Source organism: Mirounga angustirostris, unplaced genomic scaffold (assembly GCF_029215605.1).
Source record: "Mirounga angustirostris isolate CCGP_5_RB_7025 unplaced genomic scaffold, mMirAng1.0.hap1 SCAF_12, whole genome shotgun sequence".
Lineage (NCBI taxonomy): Eukaryota > Metazoa > Chordata > Mammalia > Carnivora > Phocidae > Mirounga > Mirounga angustirostris.
Window position 1 is genome coordinate 101352044 of NW_026991720.1, and position 17306 is coordinate 101369349.

General features: G+C 49.4%; 1 protein-coding gene across 9 annotated transcripts; it reads left to right on the top strand.

The window, feature by feature from the left end:
* The first annotated feature begins 1082 nt into the window (after positions 1-1082).
* On the top strand, positions 1083-6995 carry FIGNL1 (fidgetin like 1). Of its 9 annotated transcripts, none has more exons than XM_064575482.1 (4): positions 1083-1382; positions 4093-4236; positions 4355-4439; positions 4796-6995. In XM_064575482.1, the coding sequence occupies exon 4, from the start codon at positions 4806-4808 to the stop codon at positions 6834-6836; it is 2031 nt and encodes a 676-aa protein (XP_064431552.1). In that variant the 5' UTR covers positions 1083-1382; positions 4093-4236; positions 4355-4439; positions 4796-4805; the 3' UTR covers positions 6837-6995. The 9 variants fall into 9 exon arrangements, with proteins under 9 accessions (XP_064431552.1, XP_045720912.1, XP_045720914.1 ...); XM_045864955.3 differs by lacking the exon at positions 1083-1382 and adding an exon at positions 1955-2101; XM_064575479.1 differs by lacking the exon at positions 1083-1382 and adding an exon at positions 2082-2101 and having other exon boundaries at positions 3977-4236.
* The last annotated feature ends 10311 nt before the right edge of the window (positions 6996-17306 follow it).

The window sequence follows — 17306 nt, forward strand, 5'->3', positions numbered from 1 at the left end:
GGACTCTTAGGATGGTAAGACAGCGGTTTGTGTGAATTCTCCAAATGCTATCATTAAAACATTAGTGATGAAAGTCACCAAAAATTGCCAATTACCCTAATAATATTTATTTAAATTTACTAAATTTACTGCCAATTACCCTAACAGCATATGGTGATTTCTATATATACAAGTGGAAAAATAGCTAGTAAACGCACAACTGAGTCAGCCTGGAGATAACAGTTTCCATTGACATTTTCTTTTATTTTTATTCTCTATATTTTGAGTAATTATGAAAATTAGCTAATAAATTATGAACCTTTAGAATAAAGAGTCTGTTATTCCTACTTAAGCCAAGAAATGAATTGTGAGCGGTTTCCCTTGTGATTGCCTATTTACAAAAATATATTGTCTAATCCCTTTTATTTTGTGCCCATTTAAAAAGCTGCTAGAAGAAAGGTCTTTGACATTTTTTTTGCCTCCCATTTCTTCAGACCGTGCATTTAAATGTCACGTGCTGTTATTTTCCGCTCTCAGGATGGGATAACCCAAGATCAGTGAGCCAAGGAGAGGAAGAGGAAGGCTACTGGGGCTTCCTGGAAAACACAAACACAAAAACAAAACGCTTCTTCCTTTTGCCGAAAGAGAAGTATTCAGGGGTGAAAGGTCTTTCCTAGTTTGGTCCCTTCTTCCCGCTTTAAATGGGGCAGTTTGAGGCTGCGTTCCTTGCATCGTGGGGGCCTTCTCGGAACAGCGAGGTGACAAGCCTGGAGGGAAAAGTCACGGGAGATGGGGGGGGGGGATGGCAGAATGGAAATGTGTACCCTCAGGACATCCTTAGGGCGCGTGATCAGAGCCGGAATCGTCTCCAGTTATGTGACGCGATGACAGTAAGGACAGCAGAGGTCGTTGCCGGTGGCTATTCTGTTTCTTGGTCTGAAAACGCAATTCACTAATCTGGGCATGCGACTGTCCTCAAAGTCCAAGGCAATAACGGAGTGTTTTCCAAAGGCTTCCTTCCACGAAAGTGTCCCGAAAGAGCGCAGGGCGGGGGCGGGGTGTTCCGGCTGAGGGGCAGAGCTGAGCTGCCAGACTCAGGCAGAGCAGGCGTTCGGATTCCCTTAGTCTGTCTTAAAAATGCGTGTCGATTTGCACGCTCCTCTACTCAGTGCTCTTGGCCGGTGGGTAAGCTTTGCCCAGCACCCGCCTGCTGACGTGGAGAACAGACGGGGCGGAGGAGGGGCACCGCCACGGGCTGGCGGGGAGCCGGCCTCCACGTGCTCCGAGGAGGGGGTACCGCCCCCCCCCACGGCCCCCGCGTCAAGTCGACCTGACCGCGCCGCCGCCTGCCTGGCCCGGCCGGCAGCTGCACCGCGCTCCCTGAGCTGCCCACGGGGGCGCAGGTAAGGCGCCTTCTGCGGGGGGTCCTCTGAACTGGGCTCTACCCTCAGCGTCTCCGAGTCTTTATTTCGGACGGCGAACAGGAGGCACAGGTGCAATGAAACGATGTTCATCACTTCCCGTGAACTCCTCGTTGCTAACCAGCTTCAGAACCTCCGCAGTCAGCCTCCGTCAGCCAGCGCGGACTGAGACCTGCCGCGCGCCCCCGCCGCCCCGCGCGCCCCCGCCGCCCGCGCGCCCCCGCCGCCCCGCGCGCCCCCGCCGCCCGCGCGCCCCCGCCGCCTCTCTGGTCAGGCCCCCGCCCCGCCCGACCCCGCCCCCTCTCTGGTCAGGCCCCCGCCCCGCGCGCCCCCGCCGCCCCGCGCGCCCCCGCCGCCCGCGCGCCCCCGCCGCCCGCGCGCCCCCGCCGCCTCTCTGGTCAGGCCCCCGCCCCGCCCGACCCCGCCCCCTCTCTGGTCAGGCCCCCGCCCCGCGCGCCCCCGCACACCCCCCCGCGCACGCCCCCACCCTCGCCAACATTCCCGCGCGCTCTCGCCGCGTCTCCCGTCGCCATCAACCTCCCGAGCCCCAGGCTGATCCCCGCTGCCCAGATCCTCACCAGCCACCGCCCCGCCTCCGGCGCGCCCCACGCACGCACGCACGCACGCACGCACGGCGCGGGCCCGAGCCCGTAAGCAGCGCGCATGCGCACATCGGGCCCCGCGCTTTTCGGAGGCTACAGGTAGGCTGGGAGGCGGGGAAGCGCGGGAGGGCCCGGGCCGGGACCGTGCTGGGTCGGGATGGGGGCCAGGGGCCAGGCCGGGGGCGTGCGGAGGAGCCTGGCCCCGGCCAGGGTGCTGCGGAGCGAGCGGGTGGGCGGGAGGGAGCGGGGGTCGCGGAGGGCCCGGGGGCAGGGGCGGGCAGAGGCAGCGCGGGGGGCCGGGCGGCCGGGCAGGGGTCTCCGCGGCCCGCTGAGGGAAGGCGGGCGGTTTGGAGCAGGCTCTCGCAGGGTTCGTGCCCGCGGCGCCCGCCGGTTCGGGGAGGTGGTCTCCTGGGGGCGGGCTGCTGCGGCGGCCGTGCACCCACCCCCGTGGAGGGGTCCTTGCGAGGACTGGGGACGCCTGACGCTTGTTCTAGGATTTTCTAAGTGCTGAGGCCTGTGGTGAGTGCTTTGCAGAACTTTCAGCCCCTGGGAGCTGAGTCCTGTAACTGTGCTCCTGACGCACAACTTCGGGAACTGTGCTGGGGTCCTGGCTGGTGGGCGGGTCCTGAGGCCGGTCTGCTTCTGGGAGTTAGAAATTCCTACAGAGGGCTGCCGGCTCGGTGTCTGGCAGGGTTTTAGGAGTTTTTATTGCAGCGGATACCCTGTTCTAGATACTGGGAGAGGATAGATGTAATAGAAAACGGGTCCTGCTTGCAGAAGCCAACTGTCCAGTTAGATTCCACATTCTCACAATAAGCAGAAAATTATCAAAATAATAATAAAAAAAAGATTGAAATGCAGTTCATATGTGTTAACGGGCCGCAAATTTTAGGTGGAAGAAATGCCGTATGAAAGTGACTGATGGTAATGGGGACAGTGGCCGTGTCCTTGGCCAGGGCTGGCCACACAGGTGTTAGCCTGTCCGTGTCCACATTTGCGGGGTAAATGATTGAGTCGACAGGAAGTAGACTTGGGAGGTGAATTTCCAAGAAAAGGATGAAGGTGGAGAGGAAAGGAGGGTGTCTTGGGAACAGTGACAGAGCACTGAGCTGTTGGAGGAATCCCAGGATTGCAGGTGACAAAGGGGGATGAAGCCATGCAGAGGAAGAGGGTGTTCCTCCTGATAAGAAAGGTGATAAATGTTTTCCAAGTCACCTCTCAGTTCCTCACTTCCAGCTTTGCCTGAAAGTCTTTTTTTTTTTTTTAAGATTTTATTTATTTATTTGAGAGAGAGAATGAGAGAGAGAGAGAGCATGAGAGGGAGGAGGGTCAGAGGATGAAGCAGACTCCCCACCGAGCCGGGAGCCCGATGCGGGACTCGATCCCGGGACTCCAGGATCATGACCTGAGCCAAAGGCAGTCGCTTAACCACCTGAGCCACCCAGGCGCCCTGCCTGAAAGAGTCTTAAAAGCTAAAATGGTCGAGTGGAAAGAGAGATGAGGGGCTTGTCAGAAGTCAGTTCTACCTTTGACTAGTTTAATTTTAGTTTTATTGCAGAAGCAAATTAGAATCTCACTGGGCCTTTCGTATTTGTAGCGTCTTAAGTGAGACACGGCTGTATTAACCTTTGTCCTAAAAGAACCTACAGATTATTAAGCTATATTTATAGGCATTTTGGGAGGTAGATTTAAAATACAGGAGTTCTTGGTTTTTACAACACTCCTTTATTGCAATACTCCTAGGAAACTTAGACGTTTTCTTACACATTTTTCTTGTGGCTGGAGTGATAAATTCCACACATCTAGCAATATGATTACAGTCACCAATAATCCTGGTAAAATAATTTGACTGTAAGGAGGCTTATAAAAATAACTTGAGAGAAGAATCCTAAAGTAAAAGCACTTTACTAGCACACTGTTTAGACTTAGAGTGTTTATACTTTAGCAGACTTGTTCTCCTATTTCATTTACAAGGTCAGTTTCACTTTTTAATACTTCACGTGAAATTGGAAAATTGTGAGAATCTGGGGCATCCTGTTTTCGGTGCTCATTGATGAGGAAGTCCTTAAAAACATTTGATAATGTGGCAGTTGTTGAGGACTTTGATCCGTGCTGATGTGACCTTCGGGGGCGGCATCCAGGAGCGGCTCATGTGCGGTGACTTGCCCTTTTCCTGTGTGAACGCGCCCGAGTGTGGATCCCGGCCCTGTTGCTTGCTGGCTCTGTGATCTCCGGTGAGCTCCCAGCCTTAGTTTGCACATTTGTGTAACAGGCATGAGAATGGTGCTTTTCACAATATTTGCATACTCATTATTTGACTTGATTCTTGTGATGATTTCTCTCATTTTACAGATCAAACTGAGGGCCCAGCGATAGAGGCTTGGCAGAGATCATTCATCTGGTTTTTCTTAGAGACGGAGCTGAACCCCCGGGCTTGGTATGTTCTGCTTTGTCTGTAGTTCCTTTGCTCTAACGTGTTGCCTTTCTTTTGCTGATTAATTTGAAACCCTTTCCATCTAAGCCTTAGCAATGTTTTCCCCATTTGCAGGGAAAATGATATAACTCAAACCATTTAACCTATAACAAAGCATTATTAATTAAGTCTTTATCTTGAATGCCTGAAATCTGTGCTTACCTAGCTATTTCTGGTATAAGTGTTCTATTCTTATATGTGAGCAGTGCAGTATACCTTCCTTCAGATGAGCAGAGATTTAAAAAATATGCTTACAATATTATATCTTTGTTTCTTTCTTCTTGGTACTGACTGTTTTTCATTTTTGTCATTTGTTGGAGAACCTCCAGCATGCAGACCTCCAGCTCCAGGTCTGTGCACCTGAGTGAATGGCAGAAGAATTACTTTGCAATTACATCGGGCATATGTACCCCAGGACAGAAGGCAGATGCGTACCGAGCACAGATATTACGCGTTCAGTATGCATGGGCAAACGCTGAGCTCTCCCAAGTCTGCGCCACCAAACTGTTCAGAAAATACGCAGAGAAATATTCTGCAGTTATTGATTCTGACAATGTTGAGACTGGCTTGAATAACTACGCAGAAAGCATTTTAACTTTAGCAAGATCTCAGCAGACTGACAGTGACAAGTGGCAGTCTGGACTGTCAATAAATAATGTTTTCATAATGAGTAATGTACAGGAGATGATGCAAGCTGGCAAAAAATCCAGAGACTCTCTGTTGGCACCTGCTGATGCCTCGGTAGTAATCCATAAAGAGGCTGTTGTCCTCGAGCCTTCTAAACTTAGTGTTTGTGGGGGTTCTGGGGAGAGTGGCCCATTAACTAATGCACCTCCTGGTACGAATAGGACCCAAGACATCCCAGAGAGCAGTCCTTCGAAGTGCCCTCAGGATGCCCAGCCACCTGTCCTGACTAACACCAGAAAGACCTGTCCTTCATCCTTAACACTGTTTGGTGACTTTGCCACTGCAAAAATCCATGCCACACCATTATTTGGAAATGTTAAGAAGGAAAATAACAGCTCTCCAAAGGCCAACATAGGACTAAATATGTTCTCATCTAATCAGTCTTGTTTGCCTTCTGGCTTTGAAAATCCACGGGAGAGAAAAACTTTTTATGGTTCTGGCACCATTGATGCCCTTTCTGCCCCGATAGTGAATAAGGCTTTTAGTAAAACAGAGGATAATGGCCAAAGGGAAGAGAGTAGCCTGCCTACTTTTAAAACTGCAAAGGAACAATTATGGATAGATCAGCAAAAAAAGTACCACCAACCCCAGCGTGCATCCGGGTCTTCCTATGGTGGTGTAAAGAAGTCTCTGGGAGCTAGTAGGTCCCGAGGAATATTTGGGAAGTTCGTTCCTCCTGTACCTAAGCCAGATGGGGGAGATCAGAATGGGGGAATGCAGTATAAGGCTTACGGTGCAGGAGCTGCGGAGCCAGCACATCCAGTTGATGAGCGGCTGAAGAACTTGGAGCCAAAGATGATTGAACTTATCATGAATGAGATTATGGACCATGGACCGCCCATAAGCTGGGACGATATCGCAGGAGTAGAATTTGCCAAAGCCACAATAAAGGAGATAGTCGTGTGGCCCATGATGAGGCCAGACATCTTTACGGGTTTACGAGGACCCCCTAAAGGAATTCTGCTCTTCGGGCCCCCCGGGACTGGTAAAACTCTAATTGGCAAGTGCATTGCTAGTCAGTCTGGGGCAACGTTCTTCAGTATCTCTGCTTCTTCTTTGACGTCTAAGTGGGTAGGTGAGGGGGAGAAAATGGTCCGTGCATTGTTTGCCGTGGCAAGGTGTCAGCAGCCGGCTGTGATATTCATTGATGAAATCGATTCCCTGTTATCTCAACGAGGAGATGGTGAGCACGAATCTTCTAGAAGGATAAAAACGGAATTTCTAGTGCAGTTAGATGGAGCAACCACATCTTCTGAAGATCGGATTCTAGTGGTGGGAGCAACCAATCGGCCCCAAGAAATTGATGAGGCTGCCCGGAGAAGGTTGGTCAAAAGGCTTTATATTCCACTCCCAGAAGCTGCGGCTAGGAAACAGATTGTGATTAATCTGATGTCCAAGGAGCAGTGCTGCCTCAGTGAGGAGGAAATTGCCCTCGTTGTAAGGCAGACCAATGGGTTCTCGGGAGCTGACATGACACAGCTTTGCAGAGAGGCGTCTCTCGGGCCTATTCGCAGTTTACAAACTGTTGACATCGCCACGGTAACACCCGATCAAGTTCGACCAATAGCTTATGTTGATTTTGAGAACGCCTTCAGAACCGTGCGGCCTAGTGTGTCTCCTAAAGATTTAGAGCTTTATGAGAACTGGAACAGAACTTTTGGTTGCGGGAAGTGAAGGGGACACACGGGACACTTGAAATCTAAAGATGGCATCTTTGTAATGCAGCCTTTCCCACTTTTTAGCATGGGAAACTGGGAATTTATTAATTGTACTTTTACAGTGTATATTTTGAATTCTATAGCTCAAATAAAATAGAGTAACAGTAGCTTACATTTTACAATCGATTGACTTAGCCTGTGTTAACAGAAGCTTGAGTTTTCTTCCAGGTGTTACCTGATTGTGAGCCTGTTCCTACAAAACGTGAATGAACGTTTTTCTCGGGTTTCAAAGCAGTCTTTGTTTTCAAGATGTACAATAGGATGACTAGTGAGCTCAGATTGAAACCAGAAAATCTCATTTGTGTCTGTGGTGGCATCTGATCGGTATGCCCCTTCCGCTGAAGAAAGGGTCTTTTCTGAAGACCCATGTAACTCTTAGCATTGGCCAGTGTCGTGGTTTATGCTCAGGCAGCTTACTTGCCGTTGAATGGATTTACCACCTCCCCAGACGCCAGAAGGAAAGTGCCAGTGGTTGGTTGTGGTTTGTAACTGCTTACAGCTTTCTTGTGTTACTTCTGCGTTCAGAAGTAGCCAGGTGTAATCTGATACCAGACACATATCCACAGAATCGAGTGATGAAGAATGCTGTTTTGCCAGGGGGTAGATGATGTTTAAAATTAATATTTTAGGGGCGCCTGGGTGGCTCAGTCGTTAAGTGTCTGCCTTCGGCTCAGGTCATGGTCCCAGGGTCCTGGGATCGAGCCCCGCATCGGGCTCCCTGCTCGGCGGGAAGCCTGCTTCTCCCTCTCCCACTCCCCCTGCTTGTGTTCCCTCTCTCGCTGTCTCTATCTCTGTTGAAAAATAAATAAAATGTTTAAAAAAAATTAAATTAAATTAATATTTTATTTGACACTAATTCACAGCCCGTAGCGTTGGTCTCTCAAACATAAGTTTTCAGATTTTTATAGTGGATCATTGTGTTTTACAAGGTAACAGGTGTTCATTGTAGAAGAGTTGGGGAAGAGACGAACAGCAAGAAGAGAGTAAAAACCGCTGTCGCCCTGCCACTTTGGAGAAGGCAGAGTCATTTCTTCCAGGCCTTTTGCACAGCAGAGGGATTGCACCACGTTCTCCCCTGTAGCCTGCTTTTTCCTTTACGTCACCATCGCTTCCCATGGGAACATGCTGTGTTACCACATCTTCCCTCAGGATCCCACCATGCAGATGGACCGTAGTTTAGCCAGTCCTCTTGGGGGCATTTAGGGCAGCACATTAGGTGGTTTCCCTTTTGTTCATTGTACACAAAAACACATTGAATGCCTTCGTGATCTTTTTAAAAAACACATTTCTTGAGTAAAATGCATTAAAGATGCACAATTTTAAGGCCTTTGGCATGTGTTCTGAACTGTCTGCTGGAAAAGTCGTGCATATGTAGAATTCCCACCCTCACTGAGCCACAGTCCCCGTTTTCTGTGTCACCGGCGACCATCACGCGGTTTTGTTAGCATTCCTCTTTCATTCAAACAGTACTGGATTCCGGACGGTGTTCCAGGGGCTGAAGGCAGAGCAGTGAACAGCAGACCAAAATCCTGGGTCTCAGGTAGGTGACATTCAAGTTCTCAGGTTTTCTCTTGACCGGGCTCTTGAGGAGAGGGCGTTTGACGCTTTGGATAGGTGAGTTGAGACCGTTGTCTTAACTTTTATTCTTGGCCCTCCTAGATTTTTGCTCCTTGAACAGCTTTGCTTTTGCCACTGTTACTTCTTCCCTTTGAAACATGTCATTGCCTTTTGTTAGAATTTGGACATCTCTAGTTTTTAGTTAAATCTTTTAAAATCGTAAAGCATTTCACACATTACTTTGTCCTGTTTCATTTCTGCATGAACAGCACTATCAGTAACCTTGGATTCCTCAGTATTTCTACATTTTCTTCCCTGATACTTACTAATCCTCCTCCAGCCCCCCGCCCCCCTTGGGTGTTACAGTTACGGCAGCCGACCAGATACATCATCAGCAGTTGTCCAGGAGGTGTTCGAGTCTTACTTCGCTCTGTAGCTTGGTCTCACTGTTTACCGCCAGTGTTTTTCTCGGCAGCCGCTCCCGACACTCAGCTCCCTTGGTCACCAGCCACGGGGCCACTTTCCTTGAGCGGAATTCAGCTTAGCCTTTGTCCAAGAGGAAATACCCAGGGTGGCCCAGCTCACCTTGGATCAGGCAGAGCCCGTGTCTCTGTGAACTCGCTTCTCCCGAGGTGAGGTCTGCACTGTTCATGTGAGAAACTGATCTTGAAGGATACAGCAGATACTTTGAAGCTGGAAAGAAAGTTTGAGCTGGAGAGTCACTTGGGAGTTGTTTCTGCCTTCTCCCTCATGGAAGCGTTCTTTCTCTCAGCCTTCTGTGACTTGGAGTATGTTTCTGAGGCCTCTGGCTGGGAAACTTCCAGAAACTTAGATGAGATTTCTTTTTATCTCCACATTCTGATTGGATATGAAAATCTGGGATCAAATTCTCTCCTCCTGAGGGTTTTCTTGGGGCTGCTCTGTGTCCACCATTGTGTCACTGGAGACGTGGTCTCTAACCTGGTCTGTCGTATCTTCAGGGGATCCGTTTACGTCGTAGACACACACACCTTGTGCCAATGCTCGAGCTCGCTTGTGTATCCATGCCTACAAATGTTGGCAGGAAAACAGTAGAGTCTTTAATATCAGTCCTTTTTAAATGTATGTATCATAGAGCTGATTTCATTTCATGTGTATTTGGGAAATTGTCTTCCAGTCTGTGTCTCTTCCCATTTTGAAATTCTAATTCATTTCCTCAACTCTAAACCTCTGTAAAGTCCGCCTCCACACTGAACCCTGATGAGCGGCGTCCTGGTAAAGTTTGCGCCTGGGCTTTGGGGCCCGCTCCATGGGCCGTGGACATGTTCAGCCTCACTTCTAATGGGAGAATGTCTGCACCTGCCTTGTTGGGGAGTGAGGGTAAGATGCAGGTGTAAAAAGCCTGGCTCGTGATGGCTCAAACATGGTGCATCCTTCTGTCTGCCTTGACTCTGCTTTAATTGCCTTGAAGGATCATTTTCTTTTCAGCTGCTTGATGTGGCTGTCTACTCTAGCTTGTTCTGCTTACTATTTGTGATACTTGCCTTTGATTACAGATACTGTGTCATCTAAACTTAATGCAGTAAATCTAATTAAAAGAAATATCTTTTAGTTTTGTTTCTCTTTGAGACTGAAGGACTTTTTGATAGATCCCAGATTATGATTTTCACTTATTCCTCTTTAAGTCTTATTTATTGGTTTCCAGAATTTTTAAGGGACATTTATTGGTCCCCAGTGTTTTTAAGAGACATTTTAAAACCCACCTGCAGACATCTGATTGGAAGACAGGATTCTGTCCAGGTCCATGGCAAAGGGGCAGGTCAGATAAGGATACTTTTTTTTTTTCAAGTTTTTATTTAAATTTTAAACTTCCAGTCAGTTAACATGCAGTGTAATTTTAGTTTCGGGTGTACAATGTGGTGATTCAACACTTCCCTGTATCACCCGGTGCTCATCACGACAGGTGCCCTCCTTCATCCCCATCACCTGTTTCCCCATCCCCCACCCACCTCCCCTCTGGTGACCAGTGTGTTCTCTAGAGTCAAGAGTCTGTTTCTTGGTTTGTGTCTCTTAAAGATAAATTTTTTAACTTCACAGATACCTGGCCCTTGACCTCAAATCTGGAGTTGGTGGTGAGCAGGCCAGTGTGGGACAGCTGTTTAAAGTTTGCCCCAGGTGCCTGGCTGAAGGGGGCATCTTATGAGAATAGATGAGTCACCACTTTCAACTCTTGTCCCGAAATAAAACTTACCAATGGGCTTTATAAAATAGCAGTGACTAATCATGGACAGTTTGTAATACCCCCTCAGGCGACTGCTTTCTTAGCTCTAAGAGTCAGGATGTTGTATTCGATAATCCTGAAGACAAGCCCAGATCTGCTATTCTGTTACCAGTTACCAAATAGTTACCAATTTGACGAGTGCTTGCAGAGTACCCCGGGTGCTGGCACTGTGCTGAATACAAAAAAATACATAGTTCTCTAAATGTTACCTGTCTCAATGTTACTAATTTGGCTCATGATAGAAACTGGGAAGGAGCACCTGGGTGACTCAGTCAGTTAAGCGCCCGACTCTTGGTTTCAGCTCAGGATGTGATCTCGGGGTCATGAGATTGAGCCCCGTGTTGGGCTCCATGCTCAGCTCAGAGTCTGCTTGAGATTCTCTCTCCCTCTCCCTCTGTCCCTCCCACTCATACTCTTTCTCTCTCGCAAAATAAATCTAACCCCCCCCCCCCAAAACTAGGAAGACATGAAGGGAGAGCTTTGGTGAAAGTAAGTCAGCATAATGTACCACTGAATATATGAATCATGTAAGAAAAGGGGGAAGATTTTAAAAACTAGGAATTCCACATAGGGTGGCATTTCAGCTGTGGTTCAGGATGCACCAGACCCTGAGTACTTGGCCGGCTCAGGAGTCTTGGCAACCAGCAGGGTACCTATGACTGAGGGGGCCTGCCCAGCCCGAGAAGATCCTAGAGCTCTCCTCATCCATTCTTCCCAGAAAGTTAGAGACTCAGGCTAAAAATAGAGGAGTCTCCTCTTCCTGGGACACGGCCAGAGCAAGCATCCCGAAGAGCAGAGCCTGTTGCTCCTTGTCTGCCCTGGACGGGTGACAGGCATGCAGTCCCAGAGAGGGACTCATTCACTTGGGGTCCCATCCTTTGGGGTCAGAGTTGCTCCTTATGTTTGTATCTAAGATGTGCTGCCCACTTGCTTCTGGGAAAAAAACAAAAAACTACACCAGCTTCTTTTTCTCCCAGAACAAAATATCAGCTTAATAAGAAAAGGTCTTTTCATTTACAGTAGTGGACTAAGCCACACATTAACTTTTTCCACTTACATGTGCAGAATCTGCACTGAAAGGAAGAAATAAAAGGGTGCAGGGGAGGGGAGACACCGTTTTCAAATAAGACATCTGTGGTGTTTCTAGCAGTTACGGGGCAAATGGTGTTGAGTTGTCGAGACCCCTGAGCTGAGACCAGTGATCTAACAAGGGCGTGGGAGACCAGCTGAGGCTAGTTTCCTGGTGCCCTGGTGGTTCTGGAGCTCAGGTGGCAAAACCAGCTGTGGGCCAGGGGGCTGGACACAGCGAGGATGCGGAGTCTAGCACAGAGCTGTACCGCACCACGTTCACACGGAGCCGCGGGCGAGGAGTTCCCTGAATCAGAGAGCGATGGTCAGTGGCCTGCCTCCTGTGGGCCCTGTGGCCTGAGTCGAGGGGCGGAGTGGCAGGTCACTTTGGTGGCCTCCTGTGGGCCCTGTGGCCTGAGTCGAGGGGCAGAGTGGCAGGTCACTTCAGTGGCCTCCTGTGGGCCCTGTGGCCTTGAGTCGAGGGGCGGAGTGGCAGGTCACTTCGGTGGCCTCCTGTGGGCCCTGTGGCCTGAGCCGAGGGGCAGAGTGGCAGGTCACTTCGGTGGCCTCCTGTGGGCCCTGTGGCCTGAGTCGAGGGGCGGAGTGGCAGGTCACTTCGGTGGCCACATTAGGCAAAATCACAGGTGAGAGCTTCCAGCCTCCTCACCCCATCACACTGTGAGACTTGTTACCTACTTGCCCAGTTTGTGGGTGTCGGCCTCCCTCCCTCCCACTGACACGTGTACATGCATGAATGTGCACATACACTGTGCAGGCTCACGCAGGAGACCACGCGCACACCAGGCTGACACGTCCCATCTCCCCAGGCCCCCCTGTGCGGTGTAAGACATGGGATTGCTAGAGAAGTGTTCCCCATTCGCCAGGCTGGGCAAATTTCAAGTATGAGTTAGTTTCTGATGCACTCCCCTGTAAAAATCCCATAACAGATTCCCACTGAAATCAAAGATCCAAATTCCTTTCTAGAGCAAAATGTCACCTGTCTTCACTCTTACTTTGCTCCATATCACTGGTGCCCGAAGATGCAGCAACCTTTTTCCCCTCCGTGCAGGAGGTGGGGGGCGGGGCAGGATCCTGCTGACGTTCCTGCAAGCTTCCTGTCCTCTGGTTATTCGATCAAACATGAATCCAGGCACTTCTGGAAGGGACTTGACAGCTGCAGGATAGCTGTGGACCAAGACGGTGAGGTTATCCTGGATTATGACAATATCAGTCGTAAGAGCAGAGAATGTTCTCTGTGTGGTTACAGAAGAGAAAGCAGAGCAGGCTGTGGCCGAAGTGGAAGTCAGAGATGCCAGGCATGGGAAGGACTTGACGGGGCATCACAGTATTTGGATGCAGGGCCACAGAGCCATCAGGGAAACAGACAGCCTGGCCTTAGAACCACATGGAACCGAATTCTGCCAACGACCTGAATGAACCTGGACATGGTTTCCCCCCAGAGATCCCCAGTGAGAGCCCAGGCAAGCCGGCACCTTGATTTCAGCCTCGCGGGGTCCGGGCAGAGAGCCTAGCCGGACCTCGCCAGACGTGCACCTGCCCGATGACCAGGCAGTAAGTGTGAGTTGTTCTCGCTAAGTTTGTGGTGACATGCTATGTCAGCAGTTGCACACGAATACAGGGACTGAGGGCCTTTCTATTCCCCATTCCTGAGTTTGGAAATCTGTTCTCCATCTCCTCTCATGCTTGTTGCCTCACATCCGGTTTCTTCAGAAAGGCCCTCCCTGACCACTGAGTAGGGTGCGTCCACCCATCACTGTCATACCACCCCATTTTTAATTGGCGAATACCGCTAACCAGAATATTTATGCTTACCGCCCTTTTATCCCTAACACCTCCCTGCCTCCCTGTCACACCCACCAGGGAGTTCCTAACAGCCAGGCACTTTCTCGTTCATGTCGGAACCACGCAAGATTCACCAGACATCTCAGAAAACCCAACAGCTGGGGAGATGCCCAGAGAAGAAGAACAGCTCATCTTGGAGAAACCTGTAAGTCCAGGAGACCGAGCACAGTCCTGAAACTCCTGATCCCAGAAGACGCAGCAGCCACAAAATAAAAATCGGCAGCTATGATAGGAGTTACTACACTGGGGCAATAATCTCAGCACAAACACAGTGGTATAGAATGATCTATGATCACGTGAATGATCTCCCAGAGTCTGTGGGCCAGGCGTGGCTGGGCCTCTGTGTTGGGGGCTCCCATGGCTGCCCTGGAGGTGTTGGCTGGAGCTGAGTCTCAGCTGAGGTTCGGCCGGGGAAGGGGCTGCCTCCAGGCTCACGTGGCTGCCGGCAGTGTTTAGGACCTTGGACCTCGGGCTCTGCTGCCCGCCACTCCTTGTCATGAAGGCCTTCCCAAGCGGCCCCTTGCTCCCTGAAAGCCAGCAAGGGATAGAGTCTGCCAGCAAGACTGGCATTAGAAGTGTCCCCGGCGTGGTGATGCAGGTGGCCCATCACACCTCTGCTGTATCCCGCTGGGCCACAGGAACCACAGCCAAGAAATTCGGACTCAGGAAGCAGGAAAGAGTCCTAACTGTCAAAATAAAAATCTTAGTGGAAGGACCGAAATGTAACTGGAAAAGGTTGAAGCCAACCTAGTGATATGGAGGAATGGCCTGTGGGACGATTTCAGACCATCAAGCAAAAGGACGAACAGAAGGAAGGGGCGAGTTCAGTGGTATGAAGGATAGATTCCAGGAAATTTATCTCGGTGTAATGGGAATTTTCCAGAGAAGGAAGAGGAGAGGAGAAACAATAGTCACATTAATAAAAGCAGATGATACCCTGAGTAAATATCTGAGACTTCACATAAAACAAAAAGTGCATTGAGTATCCGGCAGGAATTGAGGATGGAGAAGAAATACTGAGAAATCTCCTGGTGTATTAGGGCTCTCCAGGGACACAGGCCAAGGGCATACACAGAGTGCATAAGAGGAGATTTATTATAGGAACTGGCTCCTGGCTGGGTAGGCCGAGACAGCCCGTGATCTGCAGGACATCACAGGTCAGCGTTCACAAAGTTGTGAGAGCAAATGATTTCAAGATTACTGCTCTAAACCCCGGCTGTTAAATGTAGGCCTATAGGAAAGTCGTATTTAGACAAAACAGACCCGAAATTACCCCACATTCTTGGGGCACCTGGCTGGCTCAGTTGGTTAAGTATCCACCCAGATAATGATCTTAGGATCGTGAGATCGAGCCCCGTGTCGGGCTCCAAGCTCAGCATGAAGTCTGCTGGAGATTCTCGCTCTCTTCTTCTCCCTCTGCCCCTCCCACCCCCTGCTGCTCTCTCTCTCGCTCGCTCTCAAATAAATAATTTTTTTTTAAAAATTATCACTCACAGGCGCCTGGGTGGCTCAGTTGGTTAAGCGACTGCCTTCAGCTCAGGTCATGATCCTGGAGTCCCTGGATCGAGTCCCGCATCGGGCTCCCTGCTCGGCAGGGAGTCTGCTTCATCCTCTGACCCTATCCCCTCTCATGTGTTCTCTCTCAAATAAATAAATAAAATCTTTAAAAAAAAAAATTATCACTCACACATTCTTTACAGGAAGAGAAGAAACCATCAAGGATGAGTTATGCAGAATGAAGAAATAATCAGGACAGGGAAGTTGACAAAAGGAGATGCATAGGATATAACCAACAGCCATGAGCAGGGGAACCAACGAGATCACGTTTGAAAAAGGAGTTGTAAAGTTTAATGAAACTGTTAAAAAGGATTCCTAAAAATAAAAGCGTGACGTTAAAAATAATCCGGAGCTAACATGCCAGGTGAGTTCATCAATCCGTGAGGGGAAACAGAAGTAGAACACACCTGCTGATTTTTTATTGTGTGTTTTGTTCTGTTTGAGGAAGGGGGGTATGCATTCTGGTTAAGTTTTAAAGTTAATTGACAGTATGTGGGTTTAGGGCCAGGGTCCAGGGACATTGAGGCTGAACTCAGACCCCATGGCAGGCATATGGGGAGTGATTTGAGGAACAGGCATGGTGGGCTAGGAGGTGGGGGTGGCAGCAAGGGGCTGGAGGGAGCCACGCAGGCCATGGGGTGAGGAGGTCTCCGGGAACTTCATCCACTAAGCTTTTAGGACGGTGGAAAAAAACAGACAGTAGGACCACATTTCTTTCTTAAAAGGATAATATTGTCAGGACACTGGAATATTACTTTTCAAATCAGAGGACTAAAAAAAAAAGAGAGAGAGAGAAAGTCAGGCTGTTAGAAAAACACGTGTGTAGAGAGTAGGGAGTTTTAGGGCAAGTTGTTATAAACTACTAAGGTCCCAAGCACTCAGAAGGTGGGATCCGTGTTCAGTGCAAGAACAAAGGGAACCCAGAGTCAGAGACTCTGCCCCTTGTTCCATTCCTGGGTCTTTTGATGAATCTGGAACCTTCGCTGAGAACTAAACCAAAGGAAGGCAGCCACCGTTTTGCCAGGAAACTGTCGCAGGATTGGTCGTGTCAGTACCGATGGGAGACTGGTCTCCCGTGTTCTCAGAGAATCTGCCGCATCTAGGCAGGCCTGGAGCACTCATGGGTGCTGTCAACAATTTCCCAGCCTTTCATCTCCCGGGTGGGTGCAGGAATTCTAGAACAGAGCTGCCCGACAGATGTGCATAATGACAACCACATATGGGACCGTGAACGTCCTTGTAGCAACCTTACAAAAAACTGAAAGAGAACCAAGTGAAATGAACACCCAATTATGTCGTTCCAACATGCAATCAAGGTAAGGATTATTTATGAGATATTTTACGTGTTTTTCTCTCATACTGAGTCTCTGAAGCCCGGTGAGTATTGGACATTCACCACACTTCCCAGCAGAAGTGACCACACTCACGTGCTCACCGGTCACCCGTGGCTAGTGGCCACCACGTGGAGGGGCAGAGCCGAAGCGTCATAGCATCAGCCTACGCTTGTAATTAAGCTAAGCAGTTTCCCTTAAAACTCTGTGTGGCATATACACAGGCCGCCTTTTGCAGTAGGAAATCATTTCATTTCCACACCTTTAGAGTGAACATTGAGAATCTAGCTTCTAAAATTAGTGAGCTTCATGGAAACTGGTTTCTGATCTAACACTGTCCTAACCATGCTTCTTGAGCGTTGCTGCGAGTCTTGATGCCGATCTTTAAACACGCCTGGTTGAGGCTCCTGGGTGGCTCAGTAGGGGAAAGCATCTGCCTTCGGCTCAGGTCATGATCTCAGGGTCCCTGGATCGAGTCTCGCATCGGGCTCCCTGCTCAGCACAGAGCCTGCTTCTCCCTCTCTCTCTGCCCCCTCCCCACCCCACCACCCCACATGCACACTCTCTCTCTAACAAATAAATAAAAAGTCTTATAAAAAATAAATAAACACACCCGGTCTTCATTGTCAGGCATTTTGCTTCAGCCCAAGCTCACTCTGTCACCTAAAATCATGTGGTGAGAATTACATGATAGAAATTATTGTCAGAGGAAAAGGTAAGTAGTATTTTATCTGTGAGTAATTTAGAAGTATTTACTGTATACCGAGGGAGCAAAAAAAAAAAAAGAGAG